Below are 20,750 nucleotides of genomic sequence, written 5' to 3'. Positions count from 1 at the left end.
TTAAATTTAGACCAGGGTTTAAAGTTTCTGCAATACATCAGCATGGGATCCTCAGCATTTAGTTAGGAATAAGGGTCTCGTTAAGGGAAGACAGACAAGGGCTGAGGTACAGAGCTGGGAGTCATTCTCACAAAGGTGAGAGGTAGATTGAGCCCTAAGATAGGATGAGATTATCAAGGGATTGTTGGGAGGTAAAACGGAGAGGCCTGACCACTGAATCTTCAGAAATCTTATATTATATAGGTAACAGGCTTGTTTTAAAGCAGGGCAGAGGAGTCCTGGAAGGAAACCAAACAGAAGCAGTCCACAAAGCAAGAACAGAGCCAGAACAATGTACCATGGACTCCAGTGGAGACGAGAGCTCTAGTGAGGAAGGGGTGGTCAATGTCAAATTCTGCTGAAAACAGAATTTGAGCAGAAGGTATAAGAAGTTTTTGACTTTAGGATGTTCATAGGCTGACGGTGCTGAGAGTCAAGCGGCAGAAGGAACCAAGATGAATGAAATTTGTGGGTGAAGAAGGATAGAAACAGAAATATTATGTACAGAGATCAGAGTCAAGGGAGAGTCTCCTTAGGGCAGGAGAAAAAAGGTGTGCAGGTACCAGGGAGAGACTGAATGGGAAGGAGGCCCAGAAAATATAAGGGGAGTAGATGATTGGCAGAACAAAGGCAAGAAGGACACAGGAAGGGAAAAGAGCATGGCAACACTGGCTTTAGAAGGGAGTCAGCAAAATAATTCTTCAGACACTAGATGGAAGATAAAGTGAATGGGTGATGAAAGTCATGCATGTCAGATGACCTCAAGCTTCTCATAAAATACATGGCAAGAGAGCGTAGAGGTAGATATAGAACTTTAATGAGAGTGCAGAGGATTGAAACAACAGGTATGGCTATTTTAAGATGGAATCAATGAGAGGTGAGAAAAGGAATGCCAAGTGTTATTGAGTTCCCAGACAAATTGTATAGAATATATTTGGGAGCATCCAATCAGCCTGGTTATGCTCCATTCTCCAGAAATGTTCACCTGCCAAGAAAAGGGAAAAGAAGATACAGATGGCTACCTTAACTGGGACTGGAAATTGGCAGAACAGGTATGACAGAACAGGGAGACGAGTCACTGGGATGCAGGCGAGAGCACAGTGGGAAAAATTGTCCCTGGGATGCATAAGGTGCCTTATGATCATGTCCCCATGAGACCACGAAGCCTGGTGGATGGGGAAGGAGAAAAGTGACTGGATCTAAATGTGTGAAGAGTGGGCTAGAAGGAGTGAGGTCATAGGAGAGAGAGAAGATAGTGGTCAGAGGAAACTTTTCAAGTTTGAGTCTCTGATGTGGAAAAGTTGTGGCTGATGGTGAAAACTAAGGTGTGGCTGCCTACACTGTGGAGGATCTGAGGCAGAAGGAGGTGGAAGTCCCAAAGATCAAGGTAAGGAACTGATAAGTCAGAGAATTAGAGAGATTATCAACAATAGATTTTGAATCCCAAAGAATACTCTAGTTACAGCTGAGATTTTTTTAAAATGATAAAAGCTACATTAATATGGTATTAAATTATGAGCAGCCAGAAAAATATTTGGAAGGAGGACACTCAACCCTGTTCATTCAATAAATACACATTGAGTATTATGATGTACTTAATGTGAAACCGCATTCAATAAGCATCATATGATGGATACTTCTTTAGATGATGGTTCAAGTAATATTAAAATTTTAGTTCCCAATGTCAGAGTACAACTTAGCACCTGATGAATGAACTTGCACTACAAGTAGAAAATACAAACTGGTTATTTGAAGAAGAAAAAAAGCAGGAAAGCTAAACCCAGTAATTACGAAACATCACCATATATTTAAATAAATGGTTGAACCAAGTAAATGATAGTGATTTCCAAGAAATTACTTGTATTCATTGTGAAACTGCTAATCATTCCCTAATGTTTTGCCTTAAGAGTATAAACTTTCACACTTAGGGGCTCTTTCTATAAACAGTCGATGAACTCAGAAAACACAGCCTGTCTCACTGATCTGCTTCTGGGTTGTCATAAGACTAGCTTGGTGGTGGTACATCTGGAGTCATCAAATGCAGGAACCATGACAAACTGAGCTCACTGGTCCTTTGTACCCCAGATGGGGACACAGCCACAATTTTCTAGAGTTCTGAAAATAAATAAGTTGTTTTTTTAGAGACAAGTACAGTGACTCTATTATATACACTCATCGGGAGATTGTGCAGAGTTTGGGATGTTGTAATCATCTAACTCAAAGAGGAATTGTTAGCCAGATGTTGAAAAATATATGTAAATAGGCTCTGGGAGTACATGCTATCTCTGAATCTTCCCAAAGAATGTTGACTTAGTCCTAGAGCATTTATTTATAAGTTCTTTTCAAACAATCTTTAAAGTAAACTGAGAAGCCCTATTTTGCATTACTTAGGTTAGTCCAATATAGAAAAAATGTTGATCATTGTTGAAGCTGTGTGTTGGATATGAGGGTTTCTTTTACTCTTCTCCTTTTGTGTATGTTTAAAATTTTTCATAATAAAAAGTAAAAAAAAAAAAAGAGGAGAATCTCTTTATTGTGCTTGTATAACTGCAACTGGTGAGACCCCTTTCTTGCTTTTCTCCGTCCTGTTGACACACACTGTAACCTGTGAGTAGTTGCTTACTCCAGCTCGCTCCTCTCTGGAACAAATTAGAACACACTGACACTACAGTATGGATGGTATAACATCATCGTTACTCCTCATATTCCTTCCTGCTTCATAAAACTCTTCATGTGCTGTCAATTCATTCACTCCTATGGAACTTCTGTATTCACAGGCTCCTCCTAAATAGTTGTCCTCCCAAAATCCAGCCTGAGAATGCAATAAGTTTTAATCATTTATGAACCATTCCTTATTGAACACCTGGTATGTGCCATTATTTTTAAAATTATTTTATAAATTCCACGGCTAAATATCTTTGTAAGGAAAAAAAATAGCATCCAACAGAAAGCCTTTATTTGCACAATAAACATCTATTAAGCACCTATTATCTGCAAAGTGGATACCAAGGCCTTGGTCACACAGCATGCTGAAAACTTCTGCAGGGAAGCGAGAATAGTTGAAGATTAGACAGGTGGCCCTTCTAGTGAGGGAAGGGGAGCTTTTAAAAAATGCAGACCCCCCTTCAGGCCTTACCCACAGAGAGGTTTAAGTTTGAGGTGGTCCCAGAAAGGGCTGAAAACCACTGGCCTAAGTCACTAAGTCTAAAGGGCCAGCAGACTCTAGATCGACTGAAGCTGGCACCGTGTTCCACTTGTAGTATAGTTGGCAGGTGTAAGCAGGCAGGATATTTGTGTGAAGCTGCATCCTGATGCCGGAAGGATTATGAAAACAGGGACCAAGCCTAGAGAAAAGAATCAGCAGGACTGGGGCAAGGGGCAGTACTCAGAGTTATTGGGGCTTAGGTTTAAGTGCGGGCTTTGGTCCTGGTGGAGTACTAAGCAAGAACCCTGAAAAGATCAATTGTATATTTTGTCCTAGCCATGTAGTGGGCACTGTGCAGGCATATAATCTCATCTGCTCTTCATGATAGCCCTGTGAGACAGGTTGATTTGCCCAGTGTCAGATAGCCAGTAAGTGGCCGAGTTGTGATTTGAGCTTAATTCCATTCTACTTGCAAAGTTCCTGCTCTTCCTGTCCCTCTATGGTGCCTACAAGGACTCGGGCAAAGGCTTCTCGGGCTCACCCGGGGTGATAGCGGGGGAGACCATTTGAGCATAAGGGGCTCTGCTCACATGAGGTATCAATCAGGCAGCTGGCTATTTCCATACTCCCCTCACCGGCGGGGAACATAAACTCCCAGTGACTCCTGACTGCCAGGGTTCTCATGATTTCCAGCATTATCACCCAGGCAACACAGGGAAACTGACAAATTTCTCTTTGTGCCTACATCCTCCTCAATTTTACCTGTTTCTTTCACAATCCCAGAGGAGGGGCCTACTAGTCTCATGCTCTTCACCTCCATTGCCATCGAAGAGCATGTGTCTGATGACAGATGAGAGAGAGCACTGTGCTTTGGGGACCTACTGCTTTTGAACAAAGATCAGGTGCTTAGTGGAATGAAGGTGATATCAGGAGCTAGAGAAGGTTGGAGGATATGCTGAATTCCCTGAAATCACACTTGTAGATAGACTATAGCACATTCAAACTGCTCCTATGGCTATCGGAGGAGAAATGATAAGATGTCAGGAGACAGATGGTCAAGAGTTCTGCCGCTTCAGAGATTCTCTTGAAGTACTTTTCTTACCACTGTACAAGCCTATTCATACAAAGTCTTCATTTTTCACAGGGAACAATAAGGATGTGTACTCTTCTCACAAAGACGGTCATCAGTGGCCATAATCCATCAAAGCCTCTTTCTTTTGATAGCTGAAGTTATAGACCCAGACGCTGTTTTATTAGTATTCCAAATACCAGCACTGCCCCACCCTGCAATAAACAGAGTAAACAAGAGTGGCTCTCCTGGGACTCCCCACCCCACCACCATGGTAGTTCAATGAGAACTCAAGACCATGGGATTTTCTTCTACTTATCAATATCACTTGTGAGTTCAAAATTGTTTTGGCCAATACTTCTGACTAGTGGCTACCAAATATATATATTTAGATTTAGAGGTGGTAGTTTATTTGCTGAGAGAATATAGTAATGACCTGTGAATAATATTGTAAGATAATGTCAAGCTGCATGAAAATTTTCTGTATCCTGTATACGTAACAGAAGAAAGTAATTTTATAAGGCAGCATGATAAAATGGACTTGGCTTTGTTGCTTATTAACTGTGCAACTTTTGCAAATTGCTTACCTTCTCTGAGCCTTGCTTTCTGCCATTATAAAACAAAAACAGTAATACTTGCCTTGAGAAGTTTTGTGGGGATAAGGTATCATATATGTGAAGTGTCTAGCAATGCCTGGGACATAGGGGCTCAAAAATATCTGTCAAAGAAATAAGTAGTAAATGCTCAATAGAGGTAGCTTTGCTTATTTGTTATAGTGTTTGTCACACGTTAGAGGCTTTAAACCTGTCCACCTCATGCTCCTCAGGAAATAATTTAACAATTCTTGGTTTCATTCTTAATTACAAAGGCAAACACATCTGTTACAAAAATTCATATTACATAAATGGAAAAATGAAAAGTGAAAGGCCCCATTCCAAAGCTCTTACTTTAGAGGTAACCATTCTTAACAGTTTAATATATATCCTTTCAGATCTTTATCTAGGCATATACAAATATTTGATAAAATTTTTTAACATAAGTTTAGACTATATATAGTGTTTTGCAACTTTAGGTTTTGACTTATCACAGACATCTTTCCAGGTCTAGTATTCTGTTTGTATGGTTGGACTGTAATTTATGATGCAAATCTCCTATTAATGGACACTTAGGTTATTTACAATGTTTCACTCTTTCAATCAGTGCTACAATGAATATCCTTATGTAAATACCCTTTGAAATAGTACTAGTTATTTTTCTAGGATAAATTTTTAGATGAAGAATTAACAAGTCAAAAGGTATACATATTAACCAGACTTTGCTAACTCACCAGGCAAATGTTATGGAATGAATTATGTCCCTCAAAAATTTATATGTTGGCCGGACATGGTGGCTTGCGCCTATAGTCCTAGTTACTCGGGCAGCTGAGGTGGAAGAATCACTTGAGCCCAGGGGCTCTAGAGGCTGCCTTGGTCTATATGTATGTTGAAGCCCTAACCCCTAGTGCCTCAGAATGGGACTGAATTTGGAGACAGGGCCTTTAAAAGGGTAGATAAGTTAAAATGAGGCCATTAGGGTGGCCCTAATCCAATCTGAGTGGTGTCCTAATAAGAGGAAATTTAGACACACAAAGAGAAACCAAAGACGTACACAGGTAGAGGAAAGATCTCGTGAGGACACAGGGAGAAGGCAGTAGTCTGCCAACCAAGGAGAGAAGCCTTGGGACAAACCAAATTTGCCATCACCTTGTTCTTGGACTTTTAGCCTCCAGAACTGTGAGAAAATAAATTTCTGTTGTTTAAGTCCCCAGTCTATGGTATTTTGTTACAGCAGCCTGAGCAGACTAATAGAGAAGTCATTCCCTTCTGCTCCCTGCGGTGTGAGCGAGCTGCTCTGTTACTTGCTCCCTCCACTCGTGACCTCTCTGTCCCTTCCTTCATTATTGCCCTTACCCTCCTTGCTTGTTCCAGTTTATTTAATAAGATGTTTATTGTGAAACGTGGGGAATTTCAAGGATCTTTGGAGGCTTACGAACAATTTGTTTTTTGATGTACTTCATTTTGACATGGCATTAAGATTACAGGAAGAAGTTATTAAGGTATTTTCCCTTTAAATTATCCCCACTTTTCATTACATAAACTACAAAACAATGCGAAGAAAATCTTTCCCACATAATTTTTCCCACATTTCTCCCTTTAATTAATGGGAATATATAGCTCACATGTAGTAGATCATTTTTAGTACATTGGTCTTTACAATAAGGTAATTAAATCACTTTAGATAGACCTAGTGGCTAGGTAAAGTTAATGCACACTTTAAAACTGAGTTTGAACACATTTCCTCTCCCTGGCCACCCATCTCTAAATCCTTGTTTCTTCTTTGAGAAAGAGGTAGAAAGGAAATTTGAAATTACTTCAAGATCTACATTCTGCTCTGCAGCCATCCTCCGTCACCTTCACATATTTGACATTCTTTAGATACCCTGATGAAGTGAGTCACCCAGAATGACACAGCCACAGTAGCTAGAATAAGTGGGCTCAAGGTCTAATATTTCTTTCTTCCTTCAGCAATTATTTCGGATGTAAAGTGAAAGATGTTTTTGCTGGAGATTGTTGTATATTGGTGACAAAAGCAGAGGAAGAGGGAGAGCAGTGATTGAAAAGAGGGTTCTACTTTTGTAATCTTTTCCTTCTCTTCTCTCTTTTCAGAGTTCACCATGGTTGCACCATAGGTCTGGGAAGGCTTGTGCTTACTTTTCCCTAACAGCTTAATACGTATCTTGGGAAGCTAAGGGTCAGCCTGCCTCTTATCTAGAACTGATCAAGAGGGAGAAGGGCTAGAAGCAGCTGGGCTGAAACAAGAGAAGTAAAGGTGGACTTGTTCTCTTTGCCCACCCTTGCCAATGTCAGAGTAGACTGAGCCTTTCATTTGACTGTCATGGTGATGCCAAAAAACAGTAGTCTCTGGCATTTGAAATCTAGGGGAAAATTGTGTGGGAAATGTTGGGGTTTTTTTTCCTGATATTTTTCTCAATGTGGTTTGTGTGTGTGTGTGTGTGTGTGTGTGTGTGTGTGTGTAATGGAATTTGGGGATAAATTAAGGAGCAAATATAAATATAATGATCTCTCCCTATTTGCAATACTCAAGTTCTACTTTTTTGTGCCTTTTCGGTGTTACTTTTTCTACTCTATTTAGTTTCCTAAGCTACACATGAATCCCCCAAATAAATGCAATTATTTCCAGTGAATATTTGAGTGCCTACTGTGTGCAAAGCCTTATGCTAGGTTCTGCATGAGATGTGCAAGGCATTATGCTAAGTCCTGCATTAGATAGCTAAGACTTAGTCTACCTCAGGGTCTGCAGTCTCATGGCAAAAGTAACTCATGGTCATGTTTGCTCCTAGATTTTAAAAAACCAGCTGGATTTTGCAAGAGAAAACATTTTAACTGTCTAGTGCTCATTGACAGCATCCAAATGTCACTGACATGTAGCTCAAAGCAAAAACGTATTTTAAAATAATGGACAATTAAATGAACATTTTTTATCAGAAACAGGATTTCAAAAGTTTGCTCACTTGTGTGTCATAAGTTGTGAAAGGGAAAGGGAGTTATGCTCATGCCATATGTGAACTACAGAGCTATGACGCAATATCATATCATCTGCAATACAGCTGCTTCATTTAAATTCAAATCCTAACATTTAGAGTTTTAATAGTCGGTATTGTGGGCTGTACACATGACAAAAAAAAATCATAATTGGGAAGTTCTTGAATTTGGTAGGTAGCAGATTAGAATTACAAGGTCTCTTCCAACTCTAAGATATGAGATTCTGTTAGGACACAAATGTAGCCTTTTGGAATAAGAACTTGAGGGGGACATATCTACAGTTTAACGCTAGCGTTTAATGCTGTATTGCTACCATTTTGGAGACAAAAATGACCATTATTTTGGTTTCATAAAATCTGTTTATGTTTATAGTGGTTAGTTGGCAAGATGTTATCATTTACTGCCAAATTTCTGAGAGCAAATAATGGAAAAAAGAATAATCAACCAAAAACCATAAATAAATCATCATGATGATTCCATCCACGGAATGGATCAAATCATAGATAACAATCACAAACACCATCATTTGCTCTTTTATTTTTCATCTGATGCTTAAGTACCTCCCTAAAATAGGATCCAATCAATATCAAATGATTAGAGATACAGTACAAGAAAGAGTCTGAGTTGTTGGGAGCCTCACAAAGGAGGGGAGTAATGACACACTATTTTAACTATTACTAAGCATTTGTCCTCCTCCAGTCAGTCTCCATGGTAATCCACTGCAACTGCTTCACTTAAAGCAAGCACATCAGTCTCACACAGGCATTTGCTTCCTCTCCAAATTTCCTGTTTTCCTGGATATGAGGTCTCTGGGGTGCACCTTCAGGAAATAGTCACTCATCAGAGGTCTGCCAGAAAGACAACTTGGAGAGGGCAGGTTCCTACCACTTGTGAAAATGACAGCCTTTTTCTAACTTTACACGTTGCATCTACATAAACTTAAGTTCAATTCAATTCACTTTCGGGAGCCTCTTATATTGCAGGAGGCACTCAATCATTGCCAAAGTCAATATATTAAGTCTGGTTGTTGAAGCAGCTGGTTTCCCACAGAACCATGAGTCCCTATTTCCGATTTCAGTTAGTTTATGGTTCAGCGGTAGGAAACGCCAAAGGGAGTTGGCAACAATGGCTTTTTCCACTTCTAATAGATTTTCTTTTATGTCTTTTGGATTTTCCTCCAGTATTGTGTTCAGTGGTATTTCTACTGTGTAATCAAGTTGGATAGCTCTACAACAAGGCACTGATTGGCAAAAGAACTCTGAAGTAAATGGTCTCCTCTCTTCTCTCAGTCCCAGAAGCAACTGTGCTGCCAGTCTATTACCACTGCTATGGAGTAGCAGAGGAAGGTGAGGCTCTCATCTGCATTAGAACTAAGTTTCCAGGAGAGCCCTGGAATTTGAAAATTCCTTGAGTCTCCAAGGAGAAATTGAGATAAATCCAACCTATCCGGGCAGTCTGGATTCAAACTTACTATTTCTGCACTGCTTCCTGCTCGACTCGCTTCTTGGCTGATGGGAAAAAGAAAAACCCCTCTTGAGGTGAAGAATTTAAGATTTGCTCTGAGTTTTTGCTATTTGTTTAAATAAATCTCTGGGCTTCAAGCTGCATGGTTCTCTCATTTCCTTTTGTTTTATTATTATTACTGTGTCTTTTGGCTTTTCTTCCTCTGTAGGGTGAAGATTGATCTTCAAAAAGAAAAAGGAAGCTATGAGGCTTTTTCTAATTTCTGTTCGTTAGTTGTGTAGCCTTGCAAGAGTCACTTGACTTCATGTACCTTACAGATTCTTAACCTATAAGAGGGCATGACAATATCTAGTCCCTTTAATTTGCAGAATATGAAAATTATTTTAGTTAGATTCTTTGATCTCAACAGAACTTTCCTCTGATTACTATGCTATGTAATCATAAATTTAACATTAGAATGTGCTATTGGTTTTTAAATATTGAGAAGTTAAATATAAAAATATTTAAACTATACTTACCTTGATTCCTTGTGTTTGTATTTTGTGACACTTAAAGGAGATTTGGTGGATGGGAGAATATTTCTCTCGTGTAACACAGTCATCCCTCAGTATCTCAGAGGGATTGGTTCCAGGGCCTCCTGTGGATAGCAAAATCTTCAGATGCTTAAGTCCCTGACATGAAATGGCATAGTATTTGCGTATAACCTACATACATCCTCTTGTGTACTTTAAGTCATCTCTAGATTACTATAGAACACCTAATACAATGTAAATGCTATGTAAATAGTTGTTATAAAGTATTGTTTAGAGAATTATGACAAGAAAAAAAGGTCTGTACATGTTCAGTACAGATACTTTTTTTTTTTTTTTTTTTTTTGAGAAAGAGTCTTTCTCTGTTGCCTGGGCTAGAGTACAGAGCTGTCTTCATAGCTCACTGCAACCTCAAACTCCTGGGCTCACACAATCCTCCTTTCTCAGCTTCCTGAGTTGCTGGGACTACAGGCGCATGCCAGCACACCTGGCTAATTTTTCTATTTTTTGTAGAGATGAGGGTCTCATTTTTGCTCAGGCTGGTCTCCATCGAACTCCTGACCTCAAGCAATCCTCCTGCCTCAGCCTCCCAGAGTGCTAGGATTACAGGCATAAGCTACCACGCCTGCCTCCAGATGCAATTTTTAAAAAAGCATTTTTCCATCTGTGGTTGGTTGAATCCACGGATGTAGAACCCACAAATATGAATGGCTGACTGTATCTTGAATTTTGAGTTTTCATGTTTTAAATTTGACTTGACAAGAAAAAAATACCCACGTATTAATTCATATGAAACTAAATTAGTTTCAGCTTTATGAATAAGTTAAATGTTTTTAATTTTCACAAGATAAAAGTTTTAGTTAGTTAATAGCTCTTTCTTTTTCATATCATTTCTCAATCCTCTTCCACTATCTTTCAAAGGAGGACAAAAGCACTCAAGGGCTTTTTGGATATTTGGATTATTACTCTTAACAGGGAAATATTGCAGATTGCTTAACCCACTTCCAACTGAAATCTCAAGCTCCACCACTACCACTCAATCTGACCATGTCTGCTACTTTTTGACAGTGCAGAAACTAGGACAGATCTGTTCTATGAGAGGTGCCATCTCATTTCTACTGTCATTTTCTTAGTTAGCTCTCAAGGAGAACCTTCATATAGACCTCATAGCATTCACAGGTCCTTCTTCTTGCACTAAAGGTAAAAGTACCTGAAAATTGTAACAGTTATTTTATCCTCTCACTGGAGTAAATGTGTAGCAAATGAGGGATAGGATTCAGGACGACAGAGGAACAAATCTCTTCATATGAGATCTTGTTATGTATTGGAAAAGCATGAGTTCTCTGAATGTTGTCTCAGGCCCTTGCAAAATTTCAAGACTTAAGTGAAATCAATTCTTTGAATCTTGGCTTTCTCAATTAAAAAATGAGGGTAATATCTATTTCACAAAATTGTTGTATGGATTAGATTGATAAGAAATGGTTGGATTTAAAAATTCCCATTTTCAGGTTATTACAGGTAGTCCTGGTTCTACTACCAGCTAGAACATTGGTCCATACTTATCACAGACAATTACCAAAGCAAGCATATTTGTACAGCACTCCATACTTTACAAAGCACATTCACCTAAAGAATACTTTTACTTATGCACACAGATATTAAACTGTTTTTTTTTAATCTATTCAGATTGGAAGTCTGGGAATTTGGGGGAAATCTTTATTAAGAAACATTAACTAGGCCGGGCGTGGTGGCTCACGCCTGTAATCCTAGCACTCTGGGAGGCCGAGGTGGGCGGATCGTTTGAGCTCAGGAGTTCGAGACCAGCCTGAGCAAGAGCGAGACCCCATCTCTACTAAAAATAGAAAGAAATGATATGGACAGCTAAAAATATATATAAAAAAAATTAGCCGGGCATGGTGGTGCATGCCTGTAGTCCCAGCTACTCGGGAGGCTGAGACAGGAGGATCGCTTGAGCTCAGGAGTCTGAGGTTGCTGTGAGCTAGGCTGACACCACGGCACTCACTCTAGCCTGGGCAACAGAGTGAGACTCTGTCTCAAAAAAAAAAAAAAAAGAAAGAAACATTAACTAGCTGTGCATCACAGTTCTGGCAAACTGACATTCCCTTATTATTTAACACATCTACACTGAGCACACATCATGTGTGTTAGTGCAGCAGATCTCAAGCTTTTGGTCTCAAAACCCCTTTACATTCTTAAAAATTATTGAAAACCCCAAAGAGTTTTTGTTTATGTGGACTGTATCAATTGCTATTTACTCTATTAGAAATTGAAAGAGAACATTTAAAAATATTATTTACTAATTCATTTTAAAAATAATTCATTAAAAAATAAACATGGTAACATAAAGAACAATTTTTTTATGAAAAATAACTCCACTTCCAAATCAAATAAAAATAGTTTGAAGAGTACCATTGTTTTACATTTTTGAAAATCCTTTAAACATTTTCATTTTAGTAGATTTAAGGAGTGCAAGTTGAATTCCATTACAGGTATATATTGTATAGTCGTGTAGTCTGGGCTTTTGTTGTACATTGTACCCCATCAGTAATTTTTCATCCCTCATCCCCTCCTATGCAAATCCTTTTAAAGTGTAGTTTAACAGAAGACAGCTGGATTATTTTCTGTGTTTTTACATTGACTCTATTGCAATTATCATACTTCACATAGTCTCTGGAAAATGACACTATGTGCTTGTGAGAGAATGGAAATAAAAAAGATAAAAAATAAGTCTCAGTATCATAATTAAAATATTAACTGCCTGGATTCCCACACATCTCAGAGATCCCCCTTGAGGGTTCCCCATTCCATACTTTAACCCCTGTGCTAGTGCCTAGTACCCAGTTATCACTCAAGAAGTAGCTGCTGGATGAAGTAATGAATACCATACCCTGTGCTAGGTGCTGGGGCTACAGAGGTGAACAAGACGAGTTTCTGACTTTAAGGAGTTTAGACTCCAATGGAAGACAGGAAAGTATTTACAAAACTGTGCTATCAGTACCACCATAGGAGTAAATACAGGATATTGTGGGAGGTTAGAAGGCCCCTAGCCCAGTCTTAGGAGATCAAAGATGGCTTTTAGAGAAAATGATGGCTGAGACTTAAAGGAAAATCCAGGTAAAGAATGCAAGTGTAAAAAGAGGAGTAAAGTATTCCAGACAGTGGGAGCAGCAAGGCTTGCTAGAGTTTAGAGAAAACAAGCCATAAATGAGGAAACATATCATGTAAGTTTCCTGAGGGAAAGTTTTAAGACTTTAAAGAGAGGATTAACATAGTTAGATTTAAGTTTAGAGAGGTCATTCTGGGTACAATATGAAGAATGAGTTGTAGAACAAGGCACCAGGCAGAAAGGCTATTGCAAGGAGTTGAGGCCGAAGATAATATTGGCTTAACTAGAATAGTAATGGAGATGCAGAGTAATGGAGAAATTAGAGAGTTGAAAAGGAAAAACTGATGGCTTTCTGATGGCTGTAGGAGGTGAGAGAGGAAGGGGCGGAATGCTTTATTCAATCACGTTGATCATGGTACCATTTAGAGACTAGAAACATAAAAGCAGGTAAAATGAGGAGTTTAGTTTGAGATTTTTGTTTTGAGATATCTTAGAACATCCAGGACAGATATTTTGAAGACAGATATGTAGATTTGTAGTCAGGAGAGAAAACTGGACTAGAAATTTATATTTAGGAGTTAGTAGCATATATATGGTCACAGAAGTCATGGGAGTGAATGAAACCACAAAAAGGAGAGTGCAAAAAGTGAATCAGGAACAAACTAACTAGGACACAACTCTGAGGTACACAGACAATTAAATGACATGCAGAAGCAGGTCCTGGAAGGTAAAACAAAGACATAGATCTAAGAAGGAAACTAGAAAATTATGGTTTCACAAATCAAGGGATGTGAATGCAGGTCACTAGTATCAAATACTGCAGAGAGGTCAAGTAAAATAAGAGTCTATTGGATTGAACAAAAGGTCCTTGGAGACCTTGTTGAGAATTTCAGTGGAGTGGTTAACTGCAGAATCCATAGGCTTGTTGAATAAATAACCCACTGAGTGAAGTTCCCAGGAAGGCAGGAGCAGACAGGATACAGAGAACAGATACAAAGAGATGGAATACAGGGAATGGGCAGAGATATGTGCCTCAGAGAGAGGGACACCTAATCCATTGTGACATTTGAAAGGATAGCTGTGGACACGAGTAGGTTTCTGAGTGTGGAGGCATGAAGTTGTTGGAGCTCCTGACAGTTTCTATTTTTTGCTGAGAATAAGGGAGGGAGGTGGTTTAAAAATAATGGAGAAAATCTGAAGTGGCTATTGTGGAAAACGGGAAAGAGAGCTAACTAGGGCAATAAGTATTGCTTAGCAAAGCTGAAGGCCCACTTCAGTTTGGACACTGCAAATATGTACTGGAAACAATCTACATGGTCCACCCAGAATTTCAGATCACTTTTCTTTTTTAAACTTGTTTCTGAATCAGAAAATTAAGGTCTAGGCTATATTTTATTGAGAAATGTAATATTGTAGACAGTGCAATAGAAATAACTCTTTCGTCACATCCCACACATAATTTGCATAATACACACACATATATATACATTATATAACATTGGCTATTAAACCTCTTTATAAAGAAAGTTCCACAGAATATCATCTCATTGCCAGTAATACTCCATGTAATTTTCAATGAAAAGTAGTGAAGCTATTATTGTGTGGAGTTTGTATTATTAGAGCAAGAACAAACCTCAGGCAAGGAAGTTAATATTTTTTAATATTAAGAATTTATCTATTTTCAGAGCACAAAATAACACAATTCATCTTTTTAATACCCACTAAGAGATCATCCTCAAAGAAATATAGCAATAGAGATGAGAGGCAAAGATTTTCTTCTTTTAGACTATCATATTAATAATAGCATTTGGTTTAATATTTTAAAATGGTTTATATAAAGGTAATACTTATTAAGCATTTACTAGGCACTGGGCACGTATATTACTTCATTTAGCACTCACAAAAACCCTATTGGATAACTATTATCTCCATTTATAGATGAAGAAACTGGATCACAGAAAAGTTAAGTACCTCGTCATTGGTCACATGCCTAATAAATGGTGAGCTGAGATTTGAACCCAGGCAATCTGAATCCAGAGGCTATACATTTATCCTCCTTGCTACACTGCCATTTTCAAAAATAGAAATTTAACGAAATTTCCCAAAGTAAAATGCTCATGTGACATTTCAGAAATTTAACACAATGATTGGTTGGGCAGAGGAGTTGTAACAGACTTTATGAGTAATTCAGTAAGAATGCAGACTTATGAAACAGCATAAGAAACACAAGAGACAAAATAAGTTGCTTCCTTGGATAAAATTTCCTTCCTTAAAAACCTGGAAATATTTCAAGTATACAGAAGAGTACAGAAGAAAATTACAATTGAATACCCATGTACCCTCCACCTAGCTTTAGAAAATCTTAATGTTTTGCCACATTTCCTGTAGATTACTTTTGGTAGAAAATAAAACATTATAGATACAAGTGAACCCTTCCTATTACATTCCCTTCTCCTCCTCTCTGGAAGTAACCATTATGCTGAATTAGGTATGTATCATTTCCTTATATGATTTTTACAATTTGATCTCATATGTTTCTTATTTTTAAAGTTTTACTTATGGTATGTCATAAACATCTTTCTGAAACTTGCTTTTTTCCTTACATTATGTTGATGAACTCTATCCATATTAAAAATGATAGCTTTTGTTTATTGATTTTCATTGTTTAGTATCCCACGTATGTTAATTTGCTCAAAGATGTAACTTATTCATTCTTCTATTAGTGGACATTATTTCACTAATAACGTAGGCTATGCTGCACTGAACATTGTTACACGTGCTCATAACTTTGTGTGCGTGCATATATATATATATAAAATCCCTTAATATGCAGTTTAACAGGAAAATTAACACATGTGCATGAAGGATACAAGGAAGAGCCATTAGTTTCAAGAAATGTACGGAAGACCATGGGTTATTCCAAGTAAGGCTTTCATTAGAAAGCATTTGGGGAAGGTTCCAAGGAGCGACATCCATCGCTATAGTACAAGATCACAGAATCTTAGACCTTTTTTACTCTTTGTTACCCAAGTTTCATGTGTCCATTCATTTCATCAACTATGGTGAGAGCTCCAAGCGGACGGAACCGAGCATCAACAAGGTGAGCCCACACGAACGTGACAGTAGACAGTCCACAGTGGAGGCTGCAGCAGCCGATGACCTCTTGGCTGTGAAAGGCCACCAACGTGACAGCACGAGGAAGTGTCGGGGCAACCGAGGTCTAATCTCATTTTTCTCCCCGAAAGCAGAGGAAACAGTGATGGATGAGGGCGTAGACACCTGCCTCGAAGTATCTCTTCACTCTGACAAAGCCGCCAGGTCAGTCGCTAGAAGCCCAGCAACAGACGCGGCCCCCGCCCTGGGGCAGTTGCCCAGTCTAGCACTTCCAGCAGCGCCTTTTTGCCTTACGCCAATTCCGTAAAGAGGCGCTGAGGCCAACCGGGCGGCTCCCGCAGCTCCAAAACCTGACGTGAAATTGCGCGGGGCGGCACTGACCACGGCCATCTTTAATTCGGGCAAGACCCCACCCTCGCACCCCGTCGACCACTCCCTCAGCGGCCCCAGGTTTTCACCGACAAATGTAACGCGGCTAACCTTAGAGGCAGTGTTGACCGAACACGCAAAGAAACCCGACTATCCGTGACTTCAAGGTGCCAAATCCGGCCAATTTAAACATGGCGGCTAAACCCGAACATCAAAACGTCGCCGATGCCCATGAAGCCATGCTCGAAATGGAGTGAGGCGGCCAGACATGGGAGGGGGTAATCTCGCGAGATTGAAGCCAGTTTCTGTTCGGCCCGGAAGCCTCGTCTGAGGGGGCGGGGGACGGAGGAGGGAGCGGGAGTCTGGCGAGAGCCAGTGGAGGAGTTCGCCTGCTGTCGCGTGCGTAAGCTGGGCAGCGACGCCGGGCGGCTACGCCGCGGAATCGGCGTAGGCGGCTTTGGAGAATCGGCGGGCTGCGCTGCGCCGGGGCTGGTCGCGGAGGGGGGAGGGGATGTCGGTCAGTGCGAGATCCGCTGCTGCTGAGGAGAGGAGCGTCAACAGCAGCACCATGGGTGAGTCTCAGCTTTGGGCCGTCGCAACTCGAGGTCGGCGGCTCCGATTGCTGGGAGGCTTTGCGGCCGCTGGACCGAGCCGGGGAAACGCCCTGAATCGAGGCGGGGAGCAGCGGCGAGGGGAGGTGGGGTGGGGGCGACGGCGGGCCCGGGGCGCGGCAGCGGCGGGCCCGGGGGGAGGGGAGGTGGCGGCGGTGACAGTTTGAATTGAACGTGAGGAGAGCCGAGGCGGCGGCATTTCCTGTGCCGCGGCGGGCGGGCCTGGGGCTCGGGGAGACGTGAGCTGCGGCCTCCGCGGCTGCAGCTGCTCGAGCGGGGTCGTCTTAGCTCAGCCCTTGCCTCCCTCCATCCGCTCGCCTCCTCCCGGGCCCGCCGGCTCCCGCGGCCCTGCTTTCTCCTGTCGCCGGCCGCAGCACCCTTGGCGGAGCTCCCCTCGTGAGGGAGCGGGCCTGGCGAGGAGGGTGGGGATGTGTGTGCGAGCGCTCGGGCCGGGGTGCTGTGTGGGCCGGCCCCGGGAGGGCGGCGGCGGGGAGGGAGGAAGAAGGATGCACCAGGCTGAGGCTGCGGTGCTGGCGGCGGCTGCGGCTGCGGCGGCGGCGGCAGCCGCAGCAGCAGCAGCAGCAGCAGCAGCAGCTGCTGCTGCTCCAGAGCTCCAGCAGCTCTGGCAACCGCCTCGCCTACTCGCTTCCCTCTCCCGGTCTCTCGGGGTTGCTTTTCCCCAGGCGCAGCCCGGAAGGTCGGTGGATGGCGGGCGAGCCTTGAGACAGGAGGATCAGGAGCTTGGTTTGGGGTTTGGGGTTTGGGCTTAATTTTTAGGAATAGGGGAAAGAGAACGTTTGGGAAGGGCGCCCTCCGGAGGAAGTGGAAAGGGTGGGAAGGGTCCCTGGAAAAGGGAGGGAGTGGAGATAAGTACTGGTGAAGTTTAAGGAAATTAATTTTTGAAAATATTTAAGTATTCTCAGTTATTCTCCTTAGAAGCCCTTCCATTTCCTTTCCTCCCCCACATATTGGAAAAAGGACAGGCCATTTCATTCACATTTTCCACTCCTGAGTTCCATTTCAACTGTGTATAGTAAGAAATAAGCAACTGAGATTTTTCTAGCACATTTCCATTTGCTAAGTTACTTTTTGAGAGTACACTGTTTCAAATCTGGGTTTTCATAGTTTGTGACGTTCAGGTGTTTGCTTAGTTACTGAAATAATAACATAGTACTTAAATTCTTGCAAATTTATTGCTAAATAGTTCAGCTTTAAGAATTACTTCTTTTGGCTGTGTTAGTTTGATGAAGTGGAAGAATATCTTCCTGAGTGCCCTTGAGAATCTAAATGAACAGATAATCTAGATTTACAAGCATTTCACTTGTTTTACATATTTATGTACATATTTAGTCAGTTTTTCCTCTTAAAGTTTATGCACAAGTTGAGGAGTCGTTAGGCTTTAAGTGTACAGGTAGGGTTGAAATTTATGGAATCCTGATAGACTGAAGGATGGATAGAAACAATTACCAAGTCAGGAATCTGCCAGGATTCCTTATTCCTCCAAACTAGAAGGGAATGAGCAAGGGGTGGTGGTTGTGTGGGGTGGGGAGCAGGAAACAATCTTTCATCCCACTCAGCTGTTCAGTGGGTGGGATTAAAGGAGTTAGAGTTGAGTGGAACTATGAAATAAATGTGAAAGCTACATAGATGGTTTGCATGGTAGCATTGTGTCATTCTCTGATGGGACAACATGATGGAGCTAGGTCTTCTTAATACAGTTGTTAAAAATATCGCATGTACTCTTAGGCTTACAGAATTCAAATTCATAAATGATAACAGAAATTTATGTTTATATTGATTTGGTTTTAACTTACAGAAAGGATATCATGTTTTTCTGTTTAGTTTAACAATTTTGGTTGATAGTTTTGGTTTTCAGATAAGGTAATTTGATGCATAACTAATGGAAGGGTAGTATTATAAATGGATTATGTTTTGGAAGTTTGTTATAAAATTGATCATTTGAATTTGTGCATTTTCCCATAGAAATAAGTTTAAATAAGTCCATACCAGAACTTCTGAGCTAGTGTGAGACAAGTTAGGACTCCTGACAGACCTTAGGGTAATTTAGAGGGATATGCTATAACAACAACAAAGCTCGAGAGGAAGGAGGGAGGAAGAAAAGTTAGATCTGTGGCTTCTAAGGTCTCAGTAATGGGGTGTGATTAGATGAGGGGACCAGCCAAAATAAGGATAGTGGTAGAGCAGGTTGTTTTCAAACTTATGTACATATTCACTGTAGACTGTATTGTGGGAATTGCCAGTAAAGTATTGTTATCTGACTAAATTGCCAGCAGAGAACCATGTTTTACATTTTGACTATTTTAATACATTATCTTCAATTTTTGATTAGAAGTTGAACATTTTTATTTTAACAATTTATGTATTTTACTAAGTTTTGAGACAAAACTTTTTGTATATTTCTTTTTCTGTACAAAATTTGGAATGTAAATGACGTAAGATTGTATAATGGAAACTGATGTAGAAAAATTATGTTTTTAAGGAATAAAAGTTTAAGGTAGCTTGATTATGGGTTTGGTTTGTCAGATGAAAGCATACTGTTAAATGTAGATTATTGGACTTTACAGTAGTGTTTTGCAGATTGCTACCTATTAATAGGTCTTAAAATCAGTTTGTGAATTTCTTCTAATATTTAAAAAGAAAAAGAAAAATTAGCAGAGCATTGCACTTGGTGTGGATTTTTTTGAGGGGAGTTAAATTGTGTTTTTGAAGTACTATGTATTGGATTGGAATGCAATTTTTTTTTTTTTTAAACTAAAGATCATGGTCAAAGTTCAGTATGGGTGGGTCAAATCTAAGGTTTTTAAGTCTTCAGGGTTGGAAGTCTTGATGTGAGGAAGGAAGTTTAATAAAGGCTGTTAGTTCCGTGTGGCTTTTTAATTTGGATTCATTTATTCTGTACTCCATATAGCTAGTGTGGTTAGAGAGATCTGGGGCTACTCCTACTTAAGAGGAGGCCATCCATCCTGCAAAGCCAGGTAGAAACTAGGGTGAGTCCTTAAAGAAAACAGTAGCATTCAAGGACTCTGCTCCAGGCCTTGAGGAGAAATATGATCTTTTCTTTGTTTTTGACTTCTCTTGTCCTTTTGCATTATTGGAGAGCTAGAGACTAAGTTTTGAGCATGGGCCCAGGAAAGAGAGGTCAAAAAGGGAGCTTGACTTGGTTTTGGTGTTGAAGGCCACAGGCCAGACACACAGAAAGTCCTTGTGACTCATACCTGGTACAGTCCAGCTCTCAAGAGGTAGGAATTACACACAGGTGTTTGAGTTCAAATTCTTAATGATAGTGGAAGCATGTAATGATTAAGAAAGTTTTGTTGTCAGATATGGATTCAAATCTTGGCTTTGCCATTCACTAGATGTATCAGTCAGAACAGATTAGGTTAGTGCTTCTCAAACTGATGAGGGACTTAAAATTTTTTGTAATCCACTGTCAATCGATGTCATTGTAAAATACAAAAGAACGATCATGCATTGCTTACTTAATGATGGGGATACATTCTGAGAAATGCATCATCAAGTGATTTCGTTATTGTGTGAACATCATAGAGTGCACTTACAGAAACCTGGATGGAATAGCCTACTACACACCTAGACTATATGGTATATAGCCCGTTGCTCCTAGGCTACAAACCTGTACAACATGTTACTGTACTGAATGC

At 40.4% G+C, this 20,750-nt stretch overlaps 1 protein-coding gene across 2 annotated transcripts in view; it reads left to right on the top strand.

Annotated features, from left to right (window-relative positions):
* Window positions 1-16,818: 16,818 nt before the first annotated feature.
* SEPTIN7 (septin 7) overlaps window positions 16,819-20,750 on the top strand; it is a 109,056-nt gene continuing 105,124 nt past the window's right edge. Inside the window, exons 1-2 of one of the 2 annotated variants that reach the window (XM_069461298.1) lie at window positions 16,819-17,031; window positions 18,648-18,649. In XM_069461298.1, coding sequence (XP_069317399.1) covers window positions 16,971-17,031; window positions 18,648-18,649 — 63 coding nt within the window. In that variant the 5' untranslated portion in view covers window positions 16,819-16,970. The remainder of the gene's footprint in view (window positions 17,032-18,647; window positions 18,650-20,750) is intronic. The other variant, XM_069461299.1, reaches the window with a different exon arrangement.

Source organism: Eulemur rufifrons, chromosome 29 (assembly GCF_041146395.1).
Source record: "Eulemur rufifrons isolate Redbay chromosome 29, OSU_ERuf_1, whole genome shotgun sequence".
Taxonomy (NCBI): Eukaryota; Metazoa; Chordata; class Mammalia; order Primates; family Lemuridae; genus Eulemur; species Eulemur rufifrons.
The sequence above is the reverse complement of the archived record's forward strand: the minus strand, read 5'-3'. Positions and strand labels throughout refer to the sequence as shown.